At 37.1% G+C, this 27,337-nt stretch overlaps 1 protein-coding gene across 1 annotated transcript in view; it reads left to right on the forward strand.

The window, feature by feature from the left end:
- Window positions 1-27,337, forward strand: part of STPG2 (sperm tail PG-rich repeat containing 2) — a 574,923-nt gene that overhangs the window by 224,054 nt on the left and 323,532 nt on the right. Inside the window, exon 12 of the mRNA XM_062198909.1 lies at window positions 20,382-20,541. Coding sequence (XP_062054893.1) covers window positions 20,382-20,541 — 160 coding nt within the window. The remainder of the gene's footprint in view (window positions 1-20,381; window positions 20,542-27,337) is intronic.

A 27,337-nucleotide genomic window follows, 5' to 3' on the forward strand; every position in this document is an offset into this window, starting at 1 on the left:
GTCCATCTGTGCTCTGATAAAAGATCCAGTGACTACAGGCCTGACTATGGATCTGAAGAGGACCTGTGACTCACCTCTCTGTGACTTTATGCTTGTCTTTTTTTTTTTTTTTTTTTTTGACAGGCAGAGTGGACAGTGAGAGGGAGACAGAGAGAAAGGTCTTCCTTTAGCCATTGGTTCACCCTCCAATGGCTGCTGCAGCTGGGGCGCTGCAGCCGGTGCACCACGCTGATCCGAAGCCAGGAGCCAGGTGCTTCTCCTGGTCTCCCATTCGGGTGCAGGGCCCAAGCACTTGGACCATCCTCCACTGCACTCCCGGGCCACAGCAGAGAGCTGGCCTGGAAGAGGGGCAATCAGGACAGAATCCGGTGCCCCGACCTGGGACTAGAATCCAGTGTGCCGGCGCTGCAAGGCAGAGGATTAGCCTATTGAGCCGCAGCACCGGCCGACTTTATGCTTGTCTTGAGTCAGCCCTTCCCTTGTAGGAACCCTGAAGGGGCCACAATTATCTATACTCCTTAGATAACAGGCCTGCTACCCAGGATCTTGAAGCAATCCTGTATATACTTCTCTCCATTCAGGGTTCCAGCAACACCCATCTGTACAGGGAAATAATTTGGAAACACATGAATCTAATCTCCCAGTGATAGTCTCACTGACCTCTGTCCTCAATGTATAACCTGAAGCACCATGTGACCTGCTTCAGTACTGATCTACCTCAGTGTTAAATGTAGTCTTGGCCATCCTGGAACATGTGTAGGGACTCAGCAAGATTCTGCTCAGGAATATAGCAGGGCTCCACTCATTCATAACCCAGGTAATAGGCACTGCCTGCTGACTTCTCTGCAGACTTCAAGCATTGTCCTGCTCTATGTTCAGCTCTAATCAACCATGGTTCCAGAGAGAGTCTCATCCACCTGGAAAACCTGGAAGAATCGCTTTTACCTGTACTCCCAGTAATTGGCTTGCTACCTGTGAACCAAACTGTGGACTTGGCAACAGCCATGTGACCAAGCTTTAGCCTACTTGGTTGTAATAAAACAGATGATTTAGTAGTCTTGGAACCCGGCTGGGTAATATCTTTACCTGCTGATTAGACTGATAATCTAAAGACAGGAGAGGTGCTTGCTTCCTCAAATGCATATTTTAACACAAGGCTGCATGAATCACAAAGGGTCAAGTAAACAAAACAACACCTAAGAAAACTAATAAAGTTATAACTGACCCCAAAGAAATGGAGATGTGTGAATTGCCTGAAGAAAAAAAATATCCCAAATATTTGTTTTAAGGAATCTCAGAGAGCTACAACAGAACAGATAACAAAATTAAGAAAGCTTACAAGGACAAAATGTTTAGCAAAGAGAGAAATTCAAAACCTCAAATTCTGTAGCTGATGAATATGATAAATGAAATTAGATTGAAATAGTGATCATCAGACTTGACGAAGCTTAAAGATCATTTGAAATTATATACTAGGAGAAAAAATAGAATGAAGAATGATTTAGGAAATGAAATCAGCACCTGAAAGAGTTATCTGTACTCCCACGTGCATTGCAGCTCAATTAACAATAGCTGAGATATGGAATCAACCTAGATGTCCATCAACTGAAGACTCAATAAATAAATTATGGAATATATACACTATAGAATACTATACAACAGTAAAAAATGAAATCTTGTAATTTGCAACAAAATGGGTGAAACTGGAAAGCATTGTACTTATTGAAAAAAGCCAGTCCCAGAGAGACAAATACCATATATTCTCTCTGATCTGTGGTTAGTAATAGAATACTTTAAAGGTAATCTATAGGAGTGAAATTGACATTTTGTGATATGGTGATTTTCAACAGCCCTTGTCTTGACTGTTAAGGAATGATACTTTTTATTTGTTTTTTTTTTTTAAATATTTTCTTCATACTATTTGTTGATCCTTCTACTTAGTGTAGGGTTAGTCTTATGAGTTAACTAAAAATAGTACTTTGTAAAAAATAAGCATGGGAATAGGAGAGGGAGGATGATGAAGGGCAGGAGTATGGGTGGGAGGGAGGTAGAGTGGGAAGAATCACTATGCTTCTAAATTTGTATATATGAAATACATGAAGTTCTTATTCCTTAAATACATTTTTTAAAAGTTATAATAAAAAAAAGATTTCAGTGTCTTAATGTCTTTTCACTTTCCTTTCCCTCTGTGACCCCTGGCCAACAAATATTATTTAATTGTGTCCTATATGTTTTATAGGCATTTTTATTTTCTTTTGTCTGCCTGTGTGGTTTCAAAATACTTATCCTTAAGTTCACAGATTCTTTTCTGATTATTATGCCATGCTGTAGCAGCTTTGGTTCTGAGGATTGGGTGGGGCCAAAGGTAGGTCCCCTCTCTAGAGCAAAGTCATCATAAAGCTTCCAGTTAGGTCCCCTATCACAGACTTCAGGTAGCTCCCCTTAAAACTTTTGAGGACTGTAGAATCCTATAGTTAGTACTGCTGGTCTACAGCAATAGTAGGTCACTCATGCTTTGCTATTTCCCTTTTCCTGGCAATCTAGAGTTTTCCTCTGCTGTGGATCCAAGATCACAATTGCAGTGCACTTTGTTCCCCTCTTTATGCTGCCCCGTTTAGTGTCTATACTGTTTGGAGTTCCCATGCTTCCATTGGAATTTCAAAGTCCTCCCTCAGTCACTGTCCTCAAAGTGTAGTCCTTCCTCCCCACCCCCCCACCCAGGTTCTTCTTTGTGGCAGAAGTGAATACGGTGTACCTACAGTCATGCATGTTGAATCTGCCCCTTCCTGAGGGCCTTCTTAAGGCTAAAAACCCACTGTGAATGTAACACAGTATTTTGACTTCAGATACTGTGACATTTCAATAATCAAATTATCCCTGTATTTTTTAAAGGGGTTGTTCTTTACATCCTGAACGTAAATAGATAGCAATAAGAATCATTTAATTAAAAAGTTTTTACTTTTTGAATATTATGGTTAGTGGTGCATTAAGCCTTTGGTTATAGAGTGGAATGAAATTATGATTTTATAAAAAATTAAGGAAATAAAAGCAAGGAAGGAGAGGAATTGAGAAAGGGAGAAAGGAATGGAGGGAAATATGATTATCTTCTTAGAACTGTGTCTTTGAAATACATGAAATCTGTTCTGTTTGTATTAATAAAATTTAAAATATGTAAAAAATGTGAACATGAAATTGAATGGTTTCATACCTGTAGGTATTTCTCTAGGGTTAGGGAATTTTCCTAAATGCTATTTAAATTCACATATTAAATTTTCCTGACTGCTGTTTAAATTCATGTAAATTTCACAACTCATATTAAAAATTTCCTCTTCCATTCTTATCAACTTGATTTTTAATTCCTTATCTAAATCTGTACAATTGGTCTTGAGAATGATTATGTTTTTTTTTTTTTTTAATATTTACTTACTTACTTGAAAGAGTTACAGAGAGAGAGAGGAGAGGCAGAGAGAGAGAGAGAGAGGTCCTCCATCTACTAGTTCATTTCCCAGATGGCCACAACAGCTGGAGCTACACTGATCCAAAGCCAGAAGCCTAGAGATTCTTGCGGGTCTCTTGTGCAGGTGCAGGGGCCCGAGACTTAGGACATCTGCTTTCCCAGGCCATAGCAGAGAGCTGGATGGGAAGTGGAGCAGCCGGGACTCAAGCAGGCACCCAAACGGAATGCTGGCACTGAAGGCGGCGGCTTTATTTGCTACACCACAGTGCCTGCCCCAGTTATGTTCTTTTGAAAGATGCACTTTCTTTACATACAACATTACAGGCAATTGAAAGTAAAATTCTGAAGAAATCATATTATGCTAATTTGAGATAATATAATTGATGATAATTTCTGCCTTTTTTTCTGCCTCAATAACATTAGTATTTGCTGGGGCAGAAAGATTATCTAGGGCATTTATGTTCATGTGTTTTATTTTAATCTGCTGACATACACTTTTTTATATAAGTAATATCATGGATGATAGTGGAAATTCTTTGCTACATTTTGATATCAAAGAGAAGGAAATACATCTCATGACAATTATGAATCCAATTTAACTACCTGAAGGCACACTGCAATGACTTTGTGTGTTTGTGGTGAAAGTTTGAATGGACATATCAACACTTCTGCATCATTGCTGATGTTTTAAATCATGTCTATTTTGTTAGAAGCTTATGCGTTTTTAGGGAAACACTACTTGAATAGCCTTTAAGCAGCACACATTTAACGCAGGAGCTTATATTTGAGGCAAATGTAAGCATGGTATGGGTGGAAAATACTCTCAAGTCATAGTGTCAGTTCTATTTTGGGAGAGTGCAACAACATGGCTAACAGTGACAGGGAAGGCTTTAAAATAGATACCTAAAGATTGATCTATACATTTATTAACTGATATTCACTCACAGATTAGAAAATATTCATTGATCACTTCATGTGTGAAAAGATACTTGTTATCATTGAGTATAGCAAAACTGAGTCTTTGTGAACCTGGAGTAGTTTACACTCCTGTGAAAATGGCTGATGTTAAATCATTTAAAAGACTTGTTCAGTACATGTGTAACAATGGCCACAGAATAAATACATGTGTTCTGAGTGCATATCTTATAATACCTGACAGAGCTAATAGATTCAAAGAAGAACTGAGATCCTAAGATTGAGTTAGAACTGGAGAATAAAGTCAGTAAGCAATGGGAGAGATCTATTGGCATGCATAGATAATCCATTGTCTTGGATAGTATCCAAGGAAAGTTAATCTTTTTTTTCTAGTTTTATGCCCTCAAAGGCAGAGAACTGTTGACTGATAATGCCAGATGCCTTTCCCATATTCATTTTCTCTTTCTTTCTTGCTAACAGAATCCATTTTATTTAGACAAATAATCTTCCCAAGCAAAAACATCTCCTTTTTTTCCCTTTGTAACTATATGGTAGTTAATTGATATGGTTTTAATCAATGCAAAGAAGGCAAAAGTTATCAGACTATGCTTCCAGAAATTTTCCTTTGTGAAGGCTGTTTTAGCTGTTAAGTACAATATTGCCTTTTCCATTTCTCTTCTTCATTTCTTTATTAAAAAGTTTTTATGCATTTATTTGAAAGAGTGACCCAGAGAAGAAGATGACAAGCACACAGATACACACACACACACACACACAGAGAGAGAGAGAGAGAGAGAGAGAGAGAGAGAGGTAGAGGTAGAGAGGTAGAGGTAAATATGTTCCATCCTCTGCTTCAATTCTCAAAAGCCTGTGACAGCTGAGACTGGCCCAGACTGAAACCAAGGGCCTGGGACTCCATCTGGGTCTCCCATATGGGTGGCAGGGACAAAAGCAGTTGAGCCATCATCTGCTACCTTTCAGGCACATTAGTGAGAAGCTGAATCAGAAGTGGAGTAGGTGGGACTTGCACTAAGCACTTCAATGCAGTTTCTTAATCTTCTGGATTACAAGACCCACACCATCCCGTCTTCATTTTTGAAAGGAGAATGTTATTACAAAAGCTATGGTCAGTTTTTTGAGACTGTAAGGATGAAGGTCACAATCTAAATATGATAGCATAGAAAACATGAAGGAGCCTGGATGCCTGATGATATTATTATATTATAATAAGTTGTAGCATTCAAATGCAAGGGGCATCCCTTAAAGCCACAGTGATCAAAATGCTTCATGAAATATTTATAAATTATAAATTTGCCTTCAAATTGGAAAAAACCCTTGAACATTGGCAGAATTTTAAAAAAAATTTACTATAGCCACTTGGATGCCAATGAGAGTTTCCTGCAGGTTTGTGTTATATTTTGGTACAGTAACTTATATGAACTTGGCATGCAGATGGTGGCTCTGAAAGACTTAATGGTGACATAATGATATGTGAAAGGTTAAAATGGACATAACTTTGATATATTTTAGATATAGAATAGAAAGTTAAAGAAAATAATAAGCTAGGTTCTATATTTTCATTATAGAAGGTTAAAGAAGGAACTAGTATAATTAGATGAGAAAAGATAGGTGGTTATATAGTTGAGGATTAGGGAAACTAATGAGTTTTTATGAGGATAATGATGTAGAAATATCCAGAAAAAAACTGGAAAAATTATTTCTTTTTTTTAAAAGAGTTATTTTATTTATTTGAAAGACAGAGTTACAGAGAGAGGTAGAGACAGAGAGAGGTCTTCCATCAGCTGGTTCACTCCCCAGATGGCCGCAACAGCTGGAGCTGTGCTGATCTGAAGTCAGGAGCAAGGAGCTTCTTCTGGGTCTCCCATGTGGGTCCAGGGGGCCAAGGACTTGGGCCATCTTCTACTGCTTTCTCAGGCCATAGCAGGGAGCTGGATCGGAAGAGGAGCAGTGGGACTGGAATTGGCACCCATGTGGGATGCTGGTGCTTCAGGCCAGGGCTTTAACCCACTGTGTCACAGCATTAGCCCCTGGAAAAATTATTTCAAATGTAGCTTATATAATGTTATATTGAAGAAATTATGAGAGGTGAATGGTTTATTAGTCAGATGATTTTGTCTACCTACAGTTTTACTTATTCATTACTTCCTTGAAGTATCCTGGTATACTGATAATTCTAGTTTCTTTTAAAAAATATCATTAGGCCCCTACCATGCTGGTTTTTTAAAAAATATTTATTTATTTATTAAAAAATCAGAGTTACACAGAGAGAGGAGAGGAAGAAAGAGAGGGAGGGAGGGAAGGAGAGAGATCTTCCATCCTCTGGTTCACTCCCCAATTGGCCGCAACAGCTGGAGCTGCGCCCATCCAAAGCCAGAAGCCAGGAGCCCCTCGGGTCTCCCATGCCGGTGCAGGGGCCCAAGGGCCCAGGACATCTTCCACCACAGAGAGTTGGATCAGAGATGGAGCAGCTGGGATCCAAACCGGCATCCACATTTGATGCTGGATTGCAGGAGGCAGCTTCTGCTGCCATGCCACAGTGCTGCCCCCATACCATGCTATTATAATTACAATAGCTTAGCAGGGTGACTTGAAGTCAGGTATTATGATGCTTCTAGCTTATTTTATTTATTTATTTTTTTGCTCAGCATCAATTTGGCTATTCTGGGTATTCATGATTCCATAAGAATTTTAGGATTTTTTTTTTTTAGAATTCTGTAAAGAATGTCATTGATATTTTCATAGGGATTTCATTGAATCACTGTTGCCATTGAATTCTCAACAATGTTGCAGTGGGTTCGTTTCTGAGAGGAGCAGCGTGGTGGGGGCAAGAGGCGCAGAGTCAACACTCAGACTCCGGGAGTCGGGTGAAAGCAGGCTTGAGGCGAGCAGCCCGCAGACTTGTTTATTACAGTTGGTACAACAGCTTATATAGCCAAGACCAGCCAATCTGGTCAAGGGGTGTTCTATGCCCCAACCAATCACAGCCTGTTGCCAGGCAGTTTCCAAAGCCATCCAATCACAGCCTGTTGCCAGTCAGGCTCTTGTTGCCAGGCAGTTTCTGTTGTCAGCGGCCATCTTAGCATGACCTTTTCTCCTCAGTGGCCATCTTGGCATGAACTTTTCACCTCAGCAGCCATCTTGATATGACCTTTTCACCTCATTCCACCACAAATCACTAGATTGCTTTAGGAAGTGTAGACATTTTAATTATATTAATTTGACCAGTCCATGAATGAGGAATTTTTTTTAATTTTTGGTTTCCTTGATGTTTTCTTTTATCAATGTTTTATTATTTTCTTTTTAAAGAGGCAACCGACAGAATGGGAAAAAATATTTGCAAACTATGCAACAGATAAAGGATTAGTAACCAGAATCTACAAAGAGATCAAGAAACTCCACAACATCAAAACAAACAACCCACTTAAGAGATGGGCCAAGGACCTCAATAGACATTTTTCCAAAGAGGAAATCCAAATGGCCAACAGACAGATGAAAAAATGTTCAGGATCACTAGCAATCAGGGAAATGCAAATCAAAACCACAGTGAGGTTTCACCTCACCCCCATTAGAATGGCTCACATTCAGAAATCTACCAACAACAGATGCTGGTAAGGATGTAGGGAAAAAGGGACACTAACCCACTGTTGGTGGGAATGCAAACTGGTCAAGCCACTATGGTAGTCAGTTTGGAGATTCTTCAGAAACCTGAATATAACCCTACCATTCAACCCAGCCATCCCCCTCCTTGGAATTTACTCAAAGGAAGTTAAATTGGCAAACAAAAAATCTGTCTGCACCTTAATGTTTATTGCAGCTCAATTCACAATAGCTAAGACATGTAATTAATGGAAATGCCCATCAACAGAAGACTAGATAAAGAAATTAAAAAATATGTACTCTATAGAATACTATAAACAGTCAAAAACAATGAAATCCTGTCATTTGCAACAAAATGGAGGAATCTGGAAAACATCATGCTGAGTGAATTAAGCCAGTCCCAAAGGGACAAATATCATATGTTCTCCCTGAGTGGTGACAACTAAACAAGCACCAAAAAGGAAACCTGTTGAAGTGAAATGGACACCTTAAGAAACAGTCACTTGATCAGCTCTTGTCCCGACTGTTGATGTACAACTTAATACTTCATCCCTTTTAGTATTTTTTTTGTTCTAGTTAATAGTATTGGTTGAACTCTGTAACTAACACACAGTTATTCTTAGGTGTTTACATTTAACTGTGTATTTTGTTTCCAACTTTACTGAATAGGCTTATCCATTCTAACAGCTTTTTAGTGAGTTTAGGATTTTCCATGTACAGCATCATCTCATCTGTAGATAAGGATATTTTGACATCCTCCCTTTAAATTTTGATGCTGTTTATTTCTTTTGCTTTCCTAATTGCTCCAATACTTCCAGTAGTATGTTGAATAAGATGAGTGAAAGTGGATATCTCTGTCTTGTTCTAGATCTGAGGGGGTAATGCTTTTTGCTTTTCTCTGTTCAGCATGATATTGGCTATTGGCTATTGGTTTATAATTTTGAGATATGTTCTTATATACCTAATTTGTAGAGCATTTTTATTTTAAAGGGATGTTACCAAGCGATCTCTCCTCATCTATTGATATGAACATTTGTTTTTTGATTTTCATTCTGTTGATGTTGTTTATGATATTTATTGACTGCTGTAAAAACTGACACATAAGTCAATGGATCAGAATAGAAAGCCCCGGAATTAATGCATTTGCAGAAATCAACTCATTTTTGAAAGAAGTGCCCGTACCCTACCTTGGAGTAAGAATAATCTCTTCAATAAATAGTGCTGGCAAAACTGGATATGTACACACACATACATGTGCATATTTGCATATTCTTTTCGTTCATTAGACATTTTATGACTTTTTTTCTGGATGTGTATACACACACACACACACACACATATATATATATATATATATATATATATTTACATTCAATATATGGCAACTATATCAAAGCTTTTGTTTCTTGCCAGCTCTTACTCTCGTATGGCAACTAAGCATCAGTAACCTGCATAAGATTTCACTCTGCTTTTCCAGCCCTTGCAGACCTGCATCCTTTTGTCTGCTGTAGCATCTGCATGTATTCCACAGTAAAATATCAGTGATGTATTTTCAGTTCCTTAGTATTTATTCTCTCTTATTAGCTATGTGACCGTCAAAAGCTTCACTCATCGTTAGAATAATCTGTGACAAACTCCATCTTTAACTCTTGCCCAGTCTTGATAAATACAGTTAGTGAAGAAAATATCATGCAATTTCAATTCACATAGGAAGGGCTCTTCTGTTTTTGAAATTTAGTACATAAATTCTTGCTTCAACAGCTCTTGGAAAAACCTTAAAACTGATTTTAAAATTTTACCTTTTTTGGAGGTCAACACAAAGGTAAGATGATTAGCCAAAATTTACTCATTGTTGGCAGTCTGGGAATAACTATTTTTATTTTGGATAAAATAAGTTGAGACAAAAAGAAGTTTAGAAATAAATAATCATGGGGCCGGCATTATGGCATAGTGGGTTAAGCTGCCACCTGTACACTGGCATCACATGTGGGTGTAGGTTAGAGTTCCAGCTGCTCCACTTCTGATCCAGCTCCCCACTAATGTTCCTGGGAAAGCAGCAGCAGATGACCCAAGTCCTTGGGCCCCTGAACCCATGTACAAGACCCAGATGAAACTCCTGGTTCCTGGTTTTTGACTGGCCATGCCCTAGCCATTGCAGCCATTTGGGGAGTGAACAAGTGTATGGAAGATCTCTCTGTCTCTCTTTTTATATCCCTCACACCTCAACTCTCTCTTTCAAATAAGTAAGTAAATCTTAAAAAAAAAAAAACCACTGCTACTCACTGTTTTTAAAGGATAAATTTACGGAATACATTATTATGATAATTTAAAATTTGCATGTACATCTTACATAAATGTAAGCAAAGCTTTGCACAGCAGCAAGAGGAAGTTGATATTTAAAAAGTAAATTATTTCTATTTTTATATATTTAAGAGACATAGCTACTCTTCAGTGTTCCTATAAAAAGAAGCAAAAAATGGTATAAATTACAAATATCAACAATGAAAACAAGAAATTCTGTGTGTTCTGGAAGTAATAAGCAAACAATTCATTATCTTTATTATTTTGAAATTTGAAAACATAGGTGAAATGAACAACCTTCACTAATGGAAAATATCCAGAGTTACTATGTTCTCTAAAGGATTCACTTTTCAACCAAAACCCTTTAGAAATGTAAAGATCAGGTGGGTGATCCTTACTCAGGGAAAAAGAATATTTCAAAGCAGTTATTACAATATTCTCAAATAAATTATGAAACTTTTGTTCAAAAAATAAAAGGAAAATTACTGGTAGTGAACCAATAAAAAAAATATCTCAATAGATACATGGAAGAAAGCAAGGAAACAGAAGGAATTCTAGATTATAAAGTATAACAAATTAAATGAAGAATTTACCAATGAGACTCACTAGATGTGAGATAGGGGAAGATAGAATCAATGAAATAAGAGATAAACCAATGGGCATAATTCAATTTGAAAAAAATAGGAAAAGACTGAACAAAATGAATTTTCTGATACCAGTGATTCAATCTCAAATATTGTAAATATGTGTACTGGGAATTCCATATAGGAAAGAGAGAGGGGGAAGAAAAATATTTTAAGAAATAATCATTTAAAATTTTACACATTTAATGAAGAACATTAATTTATGGATTTAGTTAGCTCAATGAACTCTAAGTAGGATACAAATAAAGTGAAGGTACACTTAGATGCATCATTACTTAGATACATGAATCTGTTGAAAGACAAAGAGAACATCTTAAAGTAGTAAGGGGAAAAACAGCTTATTATGTATAACAGAAGAAATATGATTGTGAACGTCTCATCAGAAACAGTGGAGTCCAGAAATTAGTAAGATGACATATTCAAAACACTGGGAGAAAAATAAGCAATAATTCTCTAGCCAGTAAAATTATATTTTAAAAAATGAATGCAATGTAAAATATTCTCAGATTCTTTTTTTACTGTTGGATGATAAAATTTATTCTGAATTTGAAACTGATGTTCAGTGTTTATTCACAATGTGCTACAACATGAGGAGACAACCACAGGCATCTAATGCTCCATTCTTTGCTGGAGCAGAGTTCAGTAGTCAGTGTTTGATTATCAGAAGAGCAGAGACTACATGCAATTTCCTATGTCCCAGGTCAGAGAGTATATAAAATTTCACATGTCAAATGTCAGCAATAGGTGGAATTGGAAAATTCTGAATTTTGATATCAAGAGATTGTGTCTGGGATTGCAGGTCAGTCAAACTTGGGGTATAAATGCATTAATAAAAGGGTACTGAGCATAGAGAATTTTTCAGGGAATTTGACTTGATAGATTTAAATGAAATCACAAATTATGAGCTATGGTTCCACCAAAACAGAAACAGTCTGACTAGCCTTCCTTTGGAGATGGTTGAGACCAGTGAATTCTATTATTTATTTATTTTTTTAATATTTATTTGGAAAACAAAGTGACATAGAGAGAAAAATCTTCCACTTGCTGGTTCACTCTTCAACCAGGTTGGGGCCAGGCTGATGCCAGGAGCCAGGAACTATCTAGGCTCCCCACACAGATGGCAGAGGCCTAAGTGCTGGGGCCATCATTCACTGCATTTCAGATGCATTAGCACGAAGCTGAATTGGAAGCAAAACATCTGAGTCTCAAACCAGCACTCTAATATTTGTTTCTGGGTTGCAAGCAATGGCTTAGTCCACTGCACCACAATGCTGACCCCTTTATTTATTTATTGTAGCTGCCTTGGACCCAAGGGATCACAAGTCTTCATGTGATTCCTAACTAGTTAACTAGCTATGTGTGTTTGTCTTAAAATACTAGGCTTTCCTTTTAGATATTCAGTTAGTATCTCTCTTCACACAAGGGAAATATCACTTAGAGTTCATGTAGTCCCACCCCTAATCAAGCTAAAAATATTAATGATGATGTTGATAAAAGCAATGAAAGCATATACTAGGACTCTTTATGTGTTAGGTATTATTCTAAGAATTCTGCATATACTAATTCTTTCAACTGTATGATTCTTAGGTCATTTTAAAATAAGGCCCTGGTTTTCAAGATGAGAAAGTCATGACACCTCATATTTACCACCATTTGCATTGATACATATTCTTTTAGTTAATTAGATATTTTATGACTTTTTTTCTTGAATATAAAATGGCCTCTACTACGGTTGCCTATAAAAACTGAACATGACTGCTAGCACTGCTGTTCCTCTCATAAAAATGCAATGTTTTTGGTTCTATGTTTCTTTATGTAACTGGCTGCCTCTTCAAAGGTTGGCATTTAAGCCTATGACATAGATTCATGTTCTTGCCAAATAAGGTGAGACCAGGAGAGTGAAAATCAGTTTTTTTAGCCTTTACATTGGGACCCAGATCCTGCTATATAGTATGTGGGAGTTTGCAAACACTAACAGGGTTCAAATTCTGGACATAAGTGGGCAAAGGCATGAGAAATGTATATAACATCCATTCTCATGTGCCTTCCCTATCTTTTGTGTTTTATAAAAGATCACCAATAAAAAATTGATGATGTTATCTATACAGACTTCCCCTGAAATGGTGTTCAACTTGTTTAAGGTACCATGCAGAGGTATTAATTTATTGCTACTACACGAAGTTTCAGATTAGTTTTACCAATCATTAGCCTAGGATATTTACTTAAAATATTCACCTCTTAGTGACATAAAATTAGAATTGAAAATAATAAATAAAAAGATAATAAAAAGAATTCAGGAAAATAAAGAAGGTAGAAAATTAGGCTGAAAGTTCTCTAAGAAGAAGAAACACAAGAGTTCCTTGTATTTAAGGGTAAAAAATGAATTCAAATGATTGGAAAGCCAGTGAATCTACTAGAATTTAAGGTAGGTAGTTTGATGAACTTTCCAAGGTCTGAACAAATTACTGCAGAATGAAAATGATCACTGATAGGATTTCCTGTCTTTCCTTCAAAACATTTTTAAATGTTTAAATTATTTATTTATTTATTTAAAAGGCAGTGACAGAGAGAAGAGAGGGAGGGAGGGAGAGAGGAGAGAAGAAAAAGAGAAGAGAGGAGAGAGGAGGGAGGGGGGAAGGAAGAGAGAGAGAGAGAGAGAGAGAGAGAGAGAGAGAGACAGAGACAGAGACAGAGAGAGACAGAGAGAGAATACATCTACTAATTCACTCCCCAAACAGATGCAATGACCAAGATTGGGCCAAGCCAAAGCCAGGAGCCAGGAACTTCACCAAGTCTCTCATATGAGTGCCAGGGTACAAGTATGTGGGTCATCTTTTGCTGCCTTTCCAGATGCATTATCAGGGAACTGGAGTGGCTGGGACTAGAATCAGCATTCCGATATGGAATGCCAGCATTGCAGATGGCAGCTTAACCAGCTGTCACAATGCTGGCCTCCAAGGCATTATATGTTTTTGTGTGTGTGTACATTTATGTATATATATAAATATTATATGTGTATATCAATATACTAATATAATAATACTATATTGATTAATTTGTTGGAGTGAAGATGGCGGAATAGGCAGGAAGCACACTTAGTCCGGGGGGAGAGAAAGTTTAATATAAGTGGAGATACTGTAGTGTCAAGGAAGAGTAGGGGATGAAACAGCAGAGGAAACTCTTCCGGAACTAGTGATTCACAGTGGACCTGCGTGGAGAGCGTGGGAGCCCAAGTTCGGGACACCAGCGGCAGACTCAACGCACCAGCGCTGGAACGCGAGGTGAGCCGAACTTCCATAGCCCGAGACACCAGCGGGCAAGCGGAAAGAGGAGGCTAGAGGGAACGAGGCTTGAAACTCCGTGGGAAAAGTTCACCAGGCTAACTAGAAGAGAGAGAAAAAAAAATAAAAAAAGTGACTGATACGGACACAAGTTTCTCTCTCTCCGCTCACCCCTCACAGGCGAGCAAGACAGAGCAGGCGCCATTTTGGACATATGTCATAAGCAGGGCGACCTCAGGTCTGCACCAGCCCTGAGCCTAGCAGAAAAACCTGACTCTGGGGGGAGGGGGTGAAATAACAGGAGATTAGCATCTAACTTGGCAACCCAGTGGGAGACTGCAGGAGAATTGGAGCCCACACTGAGGGCAGCAGAGATTCCCTGTGTGGACCTTGGGAAAGAGCTTCCGATCTCTGGCTCCTGTGGGTATATCATTTGCCTGCTAACTACCTCCAATTACGTTCAGCTGTGCGGAATTACTTCCCTTTTAAATCAAAAAAAGAAAGAGAGATTTACCACACCTAACCTGGGAGTGTCATCCTTGACACACCCTCAACCCTGAGGAACCAAACACAGCTCTCAGTCCACACCCATCTCAAGCCTCTAAGGCTCCACTGAAAGCAGACAGTCCACTTAATATAGAGCCATAGTGTAACAAGAAAAAACACCACAGTGAAGAAACCAAATATCTCCAACATGCCAAACAACAAACGCAAAAACCAAGCTAACAAGAACAAGGAAGAAACTATGATGCCCCCAAATGAAAAAGACACCCCAATTCAAGATTATGAAGATGATGAGATCGAAGAAATGCAAGAAACAGGTCTCAAAAAATTGATAAGAACATTAAGAAGTTCTCAAAAACAAATTCTTGAACTACAGAAATCCTTCATGGACAAGATAGAAAATCTCTCTCGTGAAAGTGAAATATTAAGGAGGAATCAAAATGAAATGAAACAACTAGTGGAACAAGAAACTCTGATAGTGACTAGAAATCATAATGAAATGAAGAGTTCAATAGATCAAATGACAAACACATTAGAGAGCCTTAAAAACAGAATGGGCAAAGCAGAAGAGAGAATAACAGACTTAGAAGACAGAGAACAGGAAAGGAAACAGGCAAACCAAAGAAAAGAAGAAGAAATTAGAAATCTAAAAAATATTGTCAGGAATTTACAGGATACTATTAAAAAACCCAACATTCGGGTTCTAGGAGTTCCTGAAGGCACGGAGAGGGAGAAAGGATTAGAAGGCATTTTCAGTGAGATACTAGCAGAAAATTTCCCAGGTTTGGAGAAGGACAGAGGCATCTTAGTACAGGAAGCTTATAGAACCCCTAATAAACATGACCAAAAGAGATCCTCACCACGACATGTTGTAATCAAACTCACCACAGTGAAACATAAAGAAAAGATCCTAAAAGGTGCAAGAGAGAAACGTCGGATCACTCTTAGAGGATCTCCAATTAGACTCACAGCAGACTTCTCATCAGAAACCCTACAAGCTAGAAGGGAATGGCGAGACATAGCCCAGGTACTAAGAGAGAAAAACTGCCAGCCCAGAATATTATATCCTGCAAAGCTCTCATTTGTGAATGAAGGTGAAATTAAGACTTTTCATAGCAAACAGAAACTGAAAGAATTTGTTGCCACTCATCCTGCCCTGCAAAAGATGCTTAAAGATGTGTTACACACAGAAACACAGAAACATGGTCACCAATATGAAAGAAGGTAAAGGAAGGAAACCTCACAGCAAAAGATCACAGGAAGCTCAATTTCTCTTTGACATAGAATTAAACTCTGATGCTCTGTTAAAGCAATGTGTTAAAGTAATCTATTATGTTCTCTTGATGTCTGTTAAATTCTAATTGTTCAAAAACAGCTGAATTTTTATTAAGAGCTATGGGCTATTTAAATATGTGCTTTTTTCAAAAATTTGAATATCTGCTGCTCATAAAACTAAAGCGTTGTTGGTTCTGTGTTTAGCTGTCCTCCTATAGGTTCCTATGGACTTTTTCCAGCCACTTTTATTGTATTCAGTACTTTGGGATGGCTCTGTAAACAGATGAAGCCAATAATGTATTAACAGTACCAACTGAGAGAAAGTATGGTTAACTGAGGTTACTAAAAAGAAAAAGCAATTCAAATCAATTGGCAATCTACAAAAAGAGTTAAAGATTTTAAAAGCTATTATTAAAATTGATGTATTGGTCTATTATGCTATATTATATGTGTGTACATATTGTATGTCCACATGGGGAAATTTTATGAAGAGTTTTATTTTAAATGGCTTATAGATAAGATTGTCCATAAATTTAAGCTGCTAAAATCAATCAAAGATACATTTTAATTTGTGGGACCTGAATCTGTGTATCATATGTTTTAGACTTGTTGGTAGAAAGAAACTAAAAACATTTTAGATGGTTGTGCTTAAGTTTACTGGCTAAACAAACTACACCATGTTAGATATTTAAGAGGTGTTTTCAAATACATGATTCTTAAAATTTATAGAAGGCATTGGACCTTCTGGTAAATGTCTTCTTAAGTTGTTATCTAATGGTTGAAACGGTTTGCTAAGTATTCATGTGATATTGCTATTGTCAGCAAGTGATCTAGGACTTGCTCCCTCATTTCTCTATTCTAAGCCCAACTTGTTCTTTCATTTCTCTATTCTCTTCAAGGTAGGAAACTAATTCTATTATGAAGGAATCTGTAGGATGCACAATTTAATCTTTAGACCTTATAAAAGAGATGGCTAACATTTTTCTGCAATAGCATAGCCAAAATAAGAACTCAAATAATAATCTCATAGCTAGATTCACTTCGCCATCAGCGAAGTATACAGTAAGTAGAAAAAACCTCCCTTTCAGACCAAAGGGAAAGAAAGTTTTAAAGTGAGAATATAATTTTCCTCATGGGCATTGTCTACCTTAGAAAAACTACTACAGAACATGCCTGTGACTATAGACTTGTAGTTCAGGCCACCGAAGATTAGAGATGGGAAACGGGCACTCCCTTGACTTGCATCCTCTGGTCTGCTTTAACACAAACCAGGAGGAAAAGAAAGCTCGGCATCAGAAGCAATGGGTGGCAGGCCTATTAATGGCTGATCTGTACAGTGATATGCCCTCAAGGAGACCCAACAGGCCAGTCCACTGCAGTGGCTTTCCATGAGGTAAGCCTGGGCTTCAGCAGAAGTCAGCTTGTGAAGAGCCCTGGCAGCTCTGCCAAGAGTTGGATCACTGGAAATGGACCTGCCCTGGAGTCGAAGGATGCCCAGGTCAGAGCCACAGATCTTATTGGCTCTAAGCTGAAAAGCCCTTCACTCAGCCCAACTTCCAAAGTGACCACTGCAGCTGAGGGGATGGTCAAGTAGGGTCAGCAACATTGCAGGCAGAACTGTAAATTTCTTGTTAGAGATGCCACCTGCCTTTACCTGGCCAGCTCTCCTCCCAGGCCAGCCAAGTAATGAAAGTCAACAGAGTGCCTTCCCCTAGGAGGTTCACACCTCCCTTAGGATATACCCCATGTGAAGAGATAGATAGGTCTGGGCCTCTTAACTTACAAGGCCTAAAGCCCACCAGATTATTATCAAGCCCCTTCTATCAGGTTCTATTTGCCTCTCAATCAGAAAACTTAATTGTAGCTTAGACAGCACCTTTCTTAGCTCCTCTAATAATGACTCTGTCCTTTGTTCTAGGCCCTGTCTAGTGCACTTGGGCCTCATTCCTTTGTAATCATAACCTCTACTCTACCACCAATGGCTCTACTCCCAACATGTGTGTACTGATGGTCCTCTTCCCCACTTAATGCTGTATAATTGTTCAAACCTGGTAAATGCCACTCTTAGGATCATTGGTTACTATCCTCACTCTGTCTTTTATGACCTTGTCTAAATATGATCAGAGTCGGTGAACTTGGAAGGCTTCCATAGCCTTGGCAACTCATGACGACAGCCTAGGATGGTTACTGGCGCCATAAACTAGAGTGTCAATTTGTTGGGTCAACAACAGGAGCCACTGTGCACTTGCTCCTCATGTGGGATCTCTGTCCTTAATGTGCTGTACATTGTGATTTAATGCTATAACTAGTACTCAAACAGTATGTTTCACTTTGTGTTTCTATGTGGGTGCAAACTGTTGAAATCTTTATACTAAATTGATCTTCTGTATATAAAGAGAATTGAAAATGAATCTTGATGCAAATGGAAGGGGAGAGGGAGCGGGAGGGGGGAGGGTTGCGGGTGGGAGGGAAGTTATTGGGGGGGGGAAGCCATTGTAATCCATAAGCTGTACACTGGAAATTTATATTCATTAAATAAAAGTTTAAAAAAAAAAAAAAAAAAAATAATACTATATTAATATTTAAATATATATTACATAATATATTATATATGATATAATATGTAATACATATTATTATAATATTAATATATAAATATATGCATATATATGAATGTATATATGTATATATATAAAAATGTACACACACATATATATGATTGCTGTGTGGCAGTAATCAAGCCATTTAATCCTTTCTAAAGTATGTACCAGAAGAAAGGATAGTTGGTGACACGAGGAAGGGTAAGAAACAATAATTGCTGTGGGTAAGAAAATTAAAATGCATAGTGGCACAACTAAGAACTTTGCAAAACTTTCTTAAATATTGCAGGAATATTATATACTCAGGATTTCTTTGTGCTTTTGCAGTCTCTTTCACGTTCGTTCCATATTGCCATAGAGACGACAGCCATTAAGATGTGCGAGTGGTCTATGGAAATATTCCCACTGCTGCTTGTCCTCAGACTACTCTTACTGCTATTAATGTAGGCAAGAAGAAAACAGCACCTGGCATCTCTTAGTTGACTTAGCTATCTATCATGACATTGGTGTTCAACACAGGATCAAACTAAAAATGTGGGGTTTTAAATGAGAATCTCCAATGCTATTCACGAACAGTTCTCTTTTCTATCGAATGATTCTTTGGAAATGGAAGAGAATGTTGTTGGTGTATGCTTGAAATAGATAATATTGCTTAAGAAACAAGAGATAGTATTGAATAACTTGTGATACCTAGAAGGATTTCAAAAGTACACTTTCTCAGGATTCAAACTTGTTTGACTTACTTGAAACACCAAAATAATACCCTGTTAGCCAAACCTTAATTGTTCAGCATTTTTCCCCAGTAATTAGGTCTTATAGAATAGTTAGATTTGTTTACTTATTTATAATCATGTGCCAATCAAATTGTTATAACATTTAATTCTCACAACAACCTTATGACATAAATGCTATCATTTTTATCATTCTAAGATGGGGAAACTGAGGAGAACACAGTTTAAGTGGATTGCCTAGGCTGATACACCTAGTAAGCAGCAGATATTTTGAACCCAGGAATTCTAGCACTGAAATCCACCCTCTTAGCTATAACACCATGCTGTGTACCAGGAAATTATTAAACCTTAAACACTGTTCGTTATTCACAATACAGTTGAGTCAAACTCAAAAAGATATGCTATTTTAAAATAATTTGAAGAAAATTGGCTTTTAAAAGTTTTCATTAAGATAATTTGCTAATGGAAGACATTAATTGTACAACAAATACGTGACATTTATATTTAACTTAGATTAGAATTTTTATTGTACTAATTAACATCTACGTTTGTTTATGTTGATTAAAAATGCTAATATAATGGCAGATCATATAAAGAGCCATAAATGATGAAGGGGAAACCTTTTAACTTAATTGGGACCTATTAAAAATGAAATAAGCAGTCTCATTTTGTAGACTTAGTATGCTCTTATAGAACAGTAAAGCAGGAATGATATTGCTACTTATGAAAACAAGTATTGATTTTACTCATGTCTGATTTTCATTATTAATTTGAAAATGATCATTTAGTCTATATCAGGCTATTTTAAAAATAATATGATGTCATATTTCATAATTCTGCTTATATTATCTTCACTTTTAATTTTGAATTTATGCTTTTATTACAAGATCATTGACTTAGGGACTGTCTTTCTAATTTTAATGTTTAAATCAAAAACAATTTCATGTTTTTCTACTTATATCATTGCTTAGTGTGAACATCTACCTGATATCTTCTTTCCTTTTATTTTTTTAACAAAATATGTATTTACACTCAACTATTAACATGTTTTTCAGGTTATTCCAGCACCAGGCAGCTATGATGTTCAGAAATCATATGAGATGTCCCAAGTTAAACATAAATACATGCCACCTCGTAGTATCGTGGCTAAAAGAAGACATGCCTCCTTTCTTAGTGCAACTCCCCGGTGCATGGAAAAAATGCCCGATGGACCAGGTAAGTCAAGTCTACACTGTCCTTTAAAGCTTTGCAGGGGAAAATAATTAAAATAGACGATTTGAGGGACACATTTATATTTACCATGCCTCTTTAAATGTGTGTAATAAGAGAAAAAAAAGAACCCAGTTATTCAGCAAAAGATTTAAAACAATTTTTTTTAATATAATAGTTTTTTTGGGGGGATCTTATGTTTCTTGATCTTACCAAAAGTAATTTACCAATTTTACTGATGCTAATAAAGCCATCTGGCATTCTATTACTGGCAAAAATAAGCTCATATTAGGCTAAAGTTGTTTAGAAAAAGCCACCTTATTCTGATTTGAAAAATTTTCCATACACATGTACAAGATATACATCATACCAGTTACATGGAATTATTCTACTTTTTCTCAAGTTCAAGAAAACAACTAATATAAAATATAGATATTTATTTGAGGATTTAAAATTCCAAAGATAATTTTGATTTCTAGAATTAAAATTGCCTCAGCAGTTAATGATAGCATGATTGGTCTAAAATGAATGCAAGGGCTTTTCCTGGTAATGAAGATAAGTCAGTTAGTAAGCTATTTTACATATAATAATTAGATACAGAACAGGAACAAGAGTTTTCAACAGTAATTTGTGAATGTATTACCATTAAATGACCAAATTGTGATAATGTTTTTATGATAATATGAAGGAAAAATGAATGAAACAGAATTAGTAACTATTTTCTCCATAGTTGTTAATGAAAAATCCAAGCAGGAGAATGCAACCTGTCAGGCCAAAGCGGAATAAAACAAACAAGAGAAAGCAATGTGGAGATCCTGAGATCCTGAGAGACTTTGTTATTTTTTATTATTATGTTTTAAGACTTAGCCATATTGCCAGCTTGAAGATCCATTTTATGCTGAAATTTAACTCTCTTTTTTTTTTCTCCTTCTTCAGTTATCACAACATTGTTGATATGATAGGATTTGCTTGCTATGAAGTAGAATTCTAAGTCCTTTAGTGTGTCCTTGGCTGTTCTCAGTATGTGGTCACCCAGAAGTGGTACAGGGAAATGAATTCTTTGAAGTTCTAATTCCATTGCCATCACCAAGCACAATCAATTAAATATTAAATAAATACCCATATCATGGTCTTTTGAAGTAGATTATATAGAGTTTCATATTTCCTGAAGTTTTTTTTCTCTCCCTGTCTTGACTCTGCATAACAGGGTGGATGGTATGCATGATAAAAGTTTCCTTCAGCATCATGATTTGCACTCTGACTTTTTATTCCTTCATGGAAGTCCAAAGCATAGTGACTGTCAGAGTTGCTAAATAGCTGCAGAGTAGCCAGTCTGCTAAATGAGAAGACTTTACTACATTAGTTAATAAAAGTAATTCATTAAATTTGCCATACTGCATCTGAAAGTGACCTATACTTCAAAGTAATGATAATAGAAAACCTCCATAATCAACATATTAGAAAAATCCATATGGATTCTGAAGCTATTATTTAATACCATGAAGTATGAAACGTTATTTCTTCTGACATGTTATATATTTTAATAATTATAGATTTGTTCATTCTTTTACATTTAATCATCTGTCTTAAGTTATGCAGTCCAAAATGTGGCTCTAACATAAATTTATTTGATACCCAGGGCCAATTCAGTTTATATCCATGCTTCATTTTAGTAACTTTAGATTAAATTCCAGGTATTGAAATTCTGTTATATCGATTCAGTTGAGGAAGATATTCAAGCGTGATATTGTGAACTCTATATAAATTTTTAGTTTTTTTAATAGACCTTTACTTAGATTAGCTTTATCTACTGATTAATATGATGAATAATTCTTCATTCTTTTAATACATACAATTGAGAAGACTCAAATAGTTCATGGAAAATCAACATTATCATTTACTTCAATTTCACAAACCTTTTGAAGCTCATAATTTTCTGCTCTAAAATGGAAAATCCCATTTGTCTTTATAATATTTATAATACTTAACTTTTTGAAAACACTTAATATGGTCTTTTGTTTAAAACATATGCATTATATGTAATCAATATACTTCGTGTCAATGTTTGTCTTATGAATGATGTCCTTCGTATCTTTCATTCCTAGAAATTAAAGGGTTTCTTTACAAATATTTTGTCATTTAAACGTTGATAATTTTGTTTCACATTAATACCAATGAACAGGACCTTTTTGGTTAAACATTAGATAGAATTATTTTATATTGTAATGCAATGTTACATGCATACGTAGTTGAAACTGGTAGGCTATTTGACCTAATTTTTAAGATTGATTGATTTATTTATTTGAAATGCAGAGTTACAGAGAGGCAAAGGCAGAGAGAGAGAAAGAGAGAGAGAGAAAGAGAGAGAGGCCTTCCATCCACTGGTTCACTGCTCAGATGGCTACAATGGCTGGGGATGTGCCAATCTGAAACCAGGAGCCAAGGAGCTTCTTTCATGTCTCCCACATGGGTCCATCTTCTACTGCTTTCCCAGGCCATAGCAGAGAGCTGGATGGGAAGTGGAGCAGTCGGGACTCAAACCGGTGCCCATATGGGATGTCAGCACTGCAGTCAGTGACTTTACTGGCTACGCCACAGTGCTAGCCCCTGACCTAATTTTTAGAACATGAAATGCATATTTGTTACTGGGTCATTACCTTATTTGGAAGAATTGAGTACTTTGCTTTATAGAATTTAAGGAAAATTCATATTGTTATTTTATATTTATAAATAGAAGAATTAGAAAATTAAAATTGATTGGTAGACATATTTGTAGGTAAATTGTTTAAGAACAAATATTGATAACTATATGAGTGAATTTTTTCTCATGGGACTCACAAACTGATAGAATATTCATTCAGTCACTTAACATATAATAGCTATCTGATTATTTCAAATTATTTTAGAGCTTTTAACAATAAAAGTGGGAATGATTTCCTTTATAAAGGAAGCATTTTTTGACTACATATATTTAGTAAAGATAAAACTCATTTTCATTTGTTTAAAGAGGGAGGTTATGTATTTGCAATGAGTACACCATTAAATGTATAACCAATAAAAACATATTAGATCATTTAATGAAGAAATTATTAAATGAAGTGTATCACATTAGAAAGCAATCTGCTCTTATTATACCAAGTTTTAATTCATGGCTTTGTAAATGATTTTATGATTGATCCAACTCAGGTAAAGTGAGATCTTTAAGAGGAAAAGTACTTAAACATTACTTTAGCTCTAATACTGACATGTCTTAGGGCTTTTTGTCAGGGAGGCAGAAGTGCTCCACAAATTTAAATAAAAAATATGTGAAATTATTGTTGAGAGTGAGAAAAATTAGGAACTTTCATGCAATGAGGTCAAAGTGTAAACTGATACCAGTGCTTTTCAAGGGCAGGTTGGCACAGTGTTTCAGATATGTGTGAAGTTTGATCCAAAAATCTGCTTCTGGGATTACACTAAGAAAAATAATTAATGGTATGTCCCAAATCTAAGCATCAAGGGTGTTCATCAAGGAACAGTAATCACAAAAATTTTAAAGCATTCTAAATGGAAAGAAAAATAGGGTTTAGTTAACTTTTATAGAGATCTATGAAAATTTTAGAAGCAGCAACTATTCTGTAAACTTGGGAAGATCTTGTAAACAGGATTAGATTCATTCATCCTATCATTTAATCCATATGGAGAGAACCTCATCCATTAAACAGTATTGCATGGGGCCATCTCCCTGGTGCAGTAGCACTGGCATCCCATATGGCGCTGATTCTAGTCCTGGCTGCTCCTCTTCCAATCCAGTTCTCTGCTGTGGCCTGGGAAAGCAGTAGAAGATGGCCCATGTCCTTGGGCTCCTGTACCCACATGGGAGACTGGGAAGAAGCACCTGGCTCCTGGCTTCGGATCAGCGCAGCTTGAGCCGTTGAGGCCATTTGGGGAGTGAACCAATGGACGGAAGACCTTTCTCTCTGTCTCTCCCTTTCACTGTCTGTAACTCTACCTCTCAAATAAATAAATAAATAAAATCTTAAAAAAAAACCCCAAAAAACAGTGTTGCAGATTCTTATGATACAGCAATGAACAAAATAGAAATATTCCTGTTTCAGACTTTAATATCAACTGTAAGAGATGTTATTAAATTAATGAAGAGATAGGTTGATAAATGGATACATGAAAGACAGAAGAACGGCAGAAGGAAGGGAGGTAGGAGCAGACAGGAGAGAAGGGGCAGGAAGAGAGGTGGGAAATGAGGTAAGGAGGGGAACTAGGTGTTTCTAAATGCTATGGAAAAAAATTAAGAGAGAAAGAGGATTCGGTTAGGAATGGGTTTCTTCAATTTCAAATAAGGTTATCAAGAAAGACCTCACTGAGAAATAATATTTGAATAAAAATCTTAGGCTTATTAAAAATTTGATTGGTTTCACTTATCAAATTTTTGCTTGTTTTCTCTATATGAAAAAATACTGTTTCATAGTATCTAAAAAGTGTATTTTAAAATATTTGGATACTTTTGGCCAGCGCCATGGCTCAATAGGCTAATCCTCTGCCTGCGGTGCCAGCACCCCAGGTTCTAGTCCCGGTTGGGGCACCAAATTCTGTCCCAGTTGCCCCTCTTCTAGTCCAGCTCTCTGCTGTGGCCCGGGAAGGCAGTGGAGGATGGCCCAAGTGCTTGGGCCCTGCACCCGCATGGGAGACCAGGAGAAGCACCTGGTTTCTGGCTTTGGACCAGCGCGGTGCGACGGCCGCAGTGTGCTGGCCGCAGTGGCCATTGGAAGATGAGCCAATGGTAAAGGAAGACCTTTCTCTCTGTCTCTCTCTCTCACTGTCCACTCTGCCTGTAAATATATATATATATATATATATATATATATATATATATCTGGAAACTTTTAATGTAAAGTTTAACTACTTTAATAATTTAAATAATTTAATAGCTTAAAGATTTATTTTTAAAAATTTATTCTTAGGTGTTTAAATTTTAACTGAAAAGTGATCCCTGTTAAATTTCAGAGTGGAAAAAGAGAGGGAGCAGATGTACAATTTGGGACATGCACAATCAGACTTGCCCCAAATGATGGAGTTAGAAACGTGCCAGGGGATTCCGATACAATCCCATCAAGGTGGCATGTACCAATGCCATCTCACTGGTCCAGGTGATCAATTTCAGTTCACATTCGATGGCTCGGATAGGTCTAAGAGTCAAAGGGATCACACAAACAAGACAAGTGTCTGCTAATACTAACTGAAAGAATCAAAAAGGGAGAGAAGGATCCAACATGGGAAGTGGGATACACAGCAGACTCATAGAATGGCAGATGTCCTAAACAACACTCTGGCCGCAGAATCAGCCCTCAAGGCATTCGGATCTGGCTGAAGAGCCCATGAGAGTATAGCAGGCATGGAAAGCCAAGATACCATGGAAAAGAAAAAAAGAAGAAGACCTAAATGAAAGACCTCTGTGAGTGAGATCCCAGTGGAAAGAATGGGGCCATCAAAGAAGGAGGTACCCTTCTCCGAAGGGAGGAGAGAACTTCCACTTTGACTATGACCCTATCGGAATAAGATCAAAGTCAGCGAACTCTAAAGGCTTCCATAGCCCTGGCAACTCATGACTAGAGCCTAGGGAGATTACTGACGCCATGAACAGGAGTGTCAAATTGTTAAGTCAGCAACAGAAGTCACTGTGTACTTACATCCCATGTGGGAACTGTCCTTAATGTGTTGTCTAATGTGCAGTGATGCTATAACTAGTACTGAAACAGTATTTTTATACCTTGTGTTTCTGCGTGGGTACAAACTGATGAGATCATTACTATTTATATACTGAATCGATCTTCTGTATATAAAGATAATTGGAAATGAAAAAAAAAACCTGGTGTTAAATTGGAAATGGCATAGAAAATTAATTAATTTTTAAAAAAATATTATGTAGGATCTCTGTCTTTAATGTGCTGTACACTCTTATTTAATGCTATAACTAGTACTCCAACAGTATTTTTTTTTTCACTTTGTGTTGCTATATGGGGGCAAACTGTTGAAATCGTTACCTAATATATACTAAACTGATCTTTTGTATATAAAGAGAATTGAAAATGAATCATGATGTGATTGGAAGGGGAGAGGGAGCGGGAAAGGGGAGGGTTGTGGGTGGGAGGGAAGTTTTGGGAGGGGGAAGCCATTGTAACCCATAAGCTGTACTTTGGAAATTTATATTCATTAAATAAAAGTTTAATTAAAAAATAATTTAAATAATAAGGTCGGCGCCATGGCTCACTAGGCTAATCCTCTGCCTTGTGGCGCCGGCACACCGGGTTCTAGTCCCGGTCGGGGCACCGATCCTGTCCCGGTTGCCCCTCTTCCAGGCCAGCTCTCTGCTGTGGCCTGGGAGTGCAGTGGAGGATGGCCCAAAGTGCTTGGGCCCTGCACCCCATGGGAGACCAGGATAAGCACCTGGCTCTTGCCATCGGATCAGCGCGGTGCGCCAGCCGCAGCGCGCCTACCGCGGCGGCCATTGGAGGGTGAACCAATGGCAAAAGGAAGACCTTTCTCTCTGTCTCTCTCTTACTGTCCACTCTGCCTGTCAAAAAAATTTTTTTAAATTATAATAATTGAAGATGTTAGCACAATTTTAGTAGAAACCAAATATTGAAATGAATGATGACTCAGCAATAACATAGCATACAACATTCATAGACTGAACCTATCAGGCACTGAGACTATTTCACCTAGAAAATATTTTCTCATGAAAATAGCACTATGATTTCTGCATCACATTCCCACAGGAAATTATTCTAGGAAAGAAATACAACTT

The sequence above is a fragment of the Lepus europaeus genome, chromosome 8, assembly GCF_033115175.1.
Source record: "Lepus europaeus isolate LE1 chromosome 8, mLepTim1.pri, whole genome shotgun sequence".
Taxonomy (NCBI): Eukaryota; Metazoa; Chordata; class Mammalia; order Lagomorpha; family Leporidae; genus Lepus; species Lepus europaeus.